The sequence below is a fragment of the Chelonoidis abingdonii genome, chromosome 4 (assembly GCF_003597395.2).
Source record: "Chelonoidis abingdonii isolate Lonesome George chromosome 4, CheloAbing_2.0, whole genome shotgun sequence".
In the NCBI taxonomy this organism is placed as follows: Eukaryota; Metazoa; Chordata; order Testudines; family Testudinidae; genus Chelonoidis; species Chelonoidis abingdonii.
Genome location: NC_133772.1, coordinates 131,858,757 through 131,864,006, shown reverse-complemented (window position 1 = coordinate 131,864,006; position 5,250 = coordinate 131,858,757). Strand labels below are relative to the sequence as shown.

At 40.1% G+C, this 5,250-nt stretch overlaps 1 protein-coding gene across 1 annotated transcript in view; it reads right to left on the bottom strand.

The window, feature by feature from the left end:
- DYNC1H1 (dynein cytoplasmic 1 heavy chain 1) overlaps positions 1–5,250 on the bottom strand; it is a 70,051-nt gene that overhangs the window by 29,605 nt on the left and 35,196 nt on the right. The window contains exons 35-39 of the mRNA XM_032777405.2: positions 4,367–4,600; positions 3,448–3,654; positions 3,241–3,362; positions 1,012–1,177; positions 628–791 (exon numbers count right to left, since the gene is read on the bottom strand). Coding sequence (XP_032633296.1) covers positions 628–791; positions 1,012–1,177; positions 3,241–3,362; positions 3,448–3,654; positions 4,367–4,600 — 893 coding nt within the window. The remainder of the gene's footprint in view (positions 1–627; positions 792–1,011; positions 1,178–3,240; positions 3,363–3,447; positions 3,655–4,366; positions 4,601–5,250) is intronic.

Genomic DNA, 5,250 nt, shown 5'->3' with positions numbered 1-5,250 from the left:
TGTGGGATACTGCCTGGAGGCCAATACCATCAATTTGCGGCCACACTAACACTAATCCGACATGGCAATACCGATTTCAGCGCTAGTCCTCTCGTCGGGGAGGAATACAGAAACTGGCTTAAAGAGTCCTTTATAGCAATATAAAGGGCCTCATTCTGTGGACGGGTGCAGGGTTAAATCAGTTTAATGCTGCTAAATTCGGTTTAAACGTGTAGTGTAGACCAGGCCTCAAAAGCAACAATTAAAGAAAGGGGCTAATGAGACTGGCCGAGCCTTTTCAAACTATGTTTTTACCACTTTTAAATTTGAGGTGAACTATAACTCTGTGGTCTTTGTAGTCAGTCTTTCACCTCACAAACCTGCCCAGTAAGACAGTTTTGTGCTACAAGCAGATAAGTGAATCAGCCATCAGTCTGACATAAGAAATGTGAATTTGGCATTTAAACTAACTTGAGTATTCTGCCTAGCTGAGTCGCTGTAAGTGTTTATACTTATACATCTAAAAGAGCAATCTGGAATCAAATTAGAATTCAACTTGGGTCTCTGCTTGTTTTAAAAGGAAAGTCTCTGGAAAGTTGAGAAAAAGATCAATTTGTACTTTTAATACTATTTCCATAGTTTCTTTACCTGTCTTGGAAGAGACGCAAGGCTTCGTGTGCCCAAATCCTAATAAGACCTTCGACAGGTAAAGTTTCTAATGGTCTTAAAGCTTCAAAGATACCTCTCACCCATCGAGTCATTTCACGAGGTGAATAGATGTAGTGTGGTTGTGTGTCCTGGGTGAACCTTTCCTAAAAGTTCAAAAAACACTGGGTATGGTATCTAATGGGATAAAGTTGTGCAACAATAATTAACATGCAAACAATGCTTCTCATGCTCCTATCTCACAACTGCTAACAAACAGGGTAAGCAGGCCAAGACAAAAAGCACTGGGGATTTATCTAAAGTGGCATAACAACAAGGAAAGAGGACTAGTCAGCAGAAGTTTGGATAGCATGTAGTGTAAGTTACCTGTGACATTGTGTAGAATTCTACCATGGCAGCAGTAAGAGGTTCTGCATATGTGCGAAGCGATGGGATAAGCCTCAGCATTGCACGATTGAATGTTCCATATATCTGAGTAAGTGATGCTGGCCCAGGATAGTCCACATACACCACAGGGACATGGCGTAAAAATCTGAAAGAATCATAGAAGATTAGGCTTGGAAGATTAGACAGATTTTTACCCCAGTTCCCTAAATGGCACCCTCAAGGATTGAACTCACAACCCAGGCTTTAGCAGGCCAATGCTCAAACCACTGAGCTATCCCTCCCCCCTGAGGTCCAATAGCTTAGTGTTCCTACCAGGAAAGGCTTCATCCAACTCAGCTACACTAGACGTGACCTATTTTCAATATCGAAAACTGCCACCCTTGGTGGAGATTTCATTTCAAATTAAGCCACTAAAAGTCAAAGTAGGAGAGTCAATTACTGACTTGGACTCTGCAATATCACATCATGTTTTGTTCTGATCCGAGTAAAAGTAACTATTAATTTCACAGACTTCTCAGCCTCTGAAGTGAGTAATGTTCAGGACTCACATTAGCTGCCACCCTGCTGGCTAGTACAAAGTCCTCTTTGAAGTACCGGAATGTGAATGGAGTACAGTCTGTGTTGTTCATAGATTCTAAGGCCAGAAGAAATCTAGTCTAACTTGCCATATAACACAGGTGGTAGAATTTCCCCAAATAATTCCAAAGGCATCTTTTAGAAAAAAAATCCTACTATCTCAATTTAAAAATTGTGAATGATACAGAATCCACGCTCGGTAAGTTATTCCAATGGCTAATTACTCTCACCATTAAAAATGTATGCCTTGTTTCCAGTCTGAATTTGTCTAGCTTCAGTCTAGCAAAGAAAGGTATAACTTGATCCAATGGCTGGAAGCTGAAGAGAGTCTATTTAATAGACTAACAGACGTTAGTTTATAAGGTGCCACAAGATTCTTTGCTACTATTAAATATTTGTTCCCCATGTAGGTACTTACAGACCAATCAAGTCCCTCCTTAACCTTGTTAAGGTAAATAGCTTGAGCACTGAGGCTATTACTATAAAAGCAGGTTTTCTAATCCTTTATCAATTGTGGCTCTTCTCTGAACTCTTCAATTTGTCAACATCTTTCTTGAATTGTGGGCACCAGAACTGGACTCAGATTCCAGCACTGGTCACATCAGTGCCTAATACAGAGATCAGATAAGCCTCTATTCCTATTTGTGATCCCCATTTAAGTATCCCAGGATTGCATTAGCTGTTTTGGCCAGTGTCACATGTTCAGCGGGGAGCTTAACTTTAACTGATTATCCACCATGATCTCCAAACAACTCTCAGAATAGAGTCCTTCAAACTTGTAAGTATGGCCAACATTTTGTTCCTCGATGTATACATGTACATTTACCTTTATTAAAATGGACAGTAACTGCTTGCGCCCAGTTTACCAAGTGACACCGATTGCTGCGAATCAGTGACCTGTTCTCACTATTTACTATCCTCCCATTTTTTGGGTTCTCTGCAAACTGAGTGATTATTTTGTTCTCTTCCAGGTAATTGATAATATATATCATATGGCCAAGAACCAGTCCCTGCACAACTCTACTTGGAAAAAACCCACTCAATGCCTCCCTATTAAGTTACATTTCGAGACTCAGACAGTTTTTAATCCATTTAATGTGTGCCATGTTACTTCTATATCATTCTAGGGTTTGTTTTTTTTAAATCAAATTGTCATGCAGTACCAGGTCAAATGCCTTACCTAAGTAAGTATATTATGTCGAACACTATTATCTTTATCCTTTAAGCTTGCAATCTCAAAAACAACAAAAAGTTAGTTTGACAGGATCTATTTTCCATAAACCCATGTTGATTTGTATTAGTTACACTGCCCTCTTTTAGTTGTTTAACAATCAAGTCCTGTATCAGCTACTCCATTATTTTGGATGGGATCTAGGTCATCCCGTTTACCCTTTTTAAAAAGTGGCATTTTAGCAGCTTTCTTCCAGTCTTCAGACCTTCCAGTGCTCCAAGACTTATTGAAGATCAACAGGAGCTTGCTGGACCATTAATGAGCAGTTCTTTTGGATGCAACGTATTTTTAAACCAATATTTGACACTACAAACTGGATTCCAGCATTAGAATGTAAAGGCAGCAGATACTCCATTTTGCACATCAGTATTATAGTTTCGTAGCTTCAGAATAGTATTTACCTATGTGAAAGTGGTTTCCTTCCAGGATCGGTAGGCGGGTTACAAGCTCCAACAAACTGAATCCTCTCTAATTTCACCCAGGTCTGATCCGATGTACGGTAGAAGCCTCCATGTTCCACCATCTGAATGAGGGAATTGTTTTAATATAAGAAAGTTTCCATAATGGAATAATAATAGTACAATCCTTAGCTTCACAATAAAACAAACCTGTCTAATGAAGGAGATGACTCTCTGCGTGCCATACTTATCCATATCTGGCAAGTTGATTTCATCACAGAACAGCACCAGCCACTTTCCTAGCTGCACAGGAGCCAGCACCACTCCATTAGGTGTACGCCTGTACTCACAGTAATGATCAAAAGTTTTCAAAAGTAGCTCTGGGGTAGTAGCACTAGAGAAGTTAAGTCCGACCACCTTAAAGAAAAAAAAAGGGTGAAAGAGGTAAATCCATGAAGACACTGGATACGTTTTAATAGCTTAAAGTCTTAGAACCAGTTTCAGTAGAATATCATTCCTCAGTAACCAATATATGCCACAACTTAGCCTTCAGATTGAAAATATATACTGTATGTTGACTAGATACTGATCACTGGATGCTGTCTACACAAGTATTTGGCTTACTACAGATATGTAAAATTCCTTATAGACTTTGTCATCAAAGTCTGTTATGTGACAGTTGTACCTACTTGTTAGAGTACATATTGTCTTTCATCACTGTTAACTGGTTTAAACACTCCTGTCTAGATGGAACAGCTACCTGAACTCAAAATACTTTTGATTTAATACTCAACAAGTGGGGAAAAAAGCCAGCACTACTGATGCTAGTTAGAAAAGAAGAACAGATGGCTTTGAAGTGAAGGGACTCCTGGAGTTAGGAAGAGTCTAGATCTTCCTGGTGACTATGGGCAAATCACTGAGTTCTGCTTCAGTTTCCACTCCCTTTTACAGATCATATTTCTACCTCACAGAGTATTACAAGGATTCATTTAGTTGAGCAAAGAGCTCTGATACAATGAAAGTTTTGCCATCTAAGTAGAGCAGTGTTGCAGTAATCAGAGTAAACCTTGTAGACAGCTGTTATAAATTTGCTATTATTCAATAACCCACATAGAAACAGAACAGTTACCTCCATATCGGGGAGGGCTCGAAGAGCACTGAAAAGGGTCATAGTCTTTCCAGAACCTGGTGGGCCACAGAGCACCAGGGGTTTGTGTTCCGCGAGCCAAGTATACAGCAAAGCTTCATGGCGGACGGTATCTAGGGTTGGTACTACAACATCAGGAGCAGCAACCTTGTGGGTCTCAACTTCAATCTGAGGAACCTTGGACTGCCATGGGACCCATTCACCTGTAATCGACACCTAGGTGAACAGAAATACAGTTAATGTACAAATTTAGTAGAGAGAGAGGTGTTCCAATGGGGTTCTCATCACAACCTCACCTTATTTTACACAACTTCATGCTTTCATCTGTGAACTCAGTTAGGCTTTTAACACCTGCAAATTTGATGCTGTCGGACTAGTTTAGAAGCAGCTTGGACTACACAGTACATTATGTACCAACTGAACAAACAAGGCAAAAAAATCAAATGTAGAGTGGTTTACCTTGAGCTTACTTGTGAGATATTGATTTACTCCCACTGAGAAAGGTTGATTTAGAAATAGTGTCATTCTGGTTTTGTTTCCTTAGGAATTAGGTTTTATAGCCTCTTGTACTTTGTATAGCTTTGTCAAGGTTCCTTCCTCACTCTGAACTTTAGGGTACAGACGTGGGGACCTGCATGAACACCTCTAAGCTTAACTACCAGCTTAGATCTGGTCTCACCACCACCATCCAGATTTCTGAGTTATCTGGAAAACTCTCAAATACTAGCTCCCTTTTCTGGATAGTCTTGAGAGACTTCACCAAGTTCCTGGTGAACACCGATTCAACCCCTTGGATTTTAACACAAGGAGAATTTAACCATCCCCCCTGCTTTCACCCACCAATTCCTGGTGCGTCCAGATCCAAT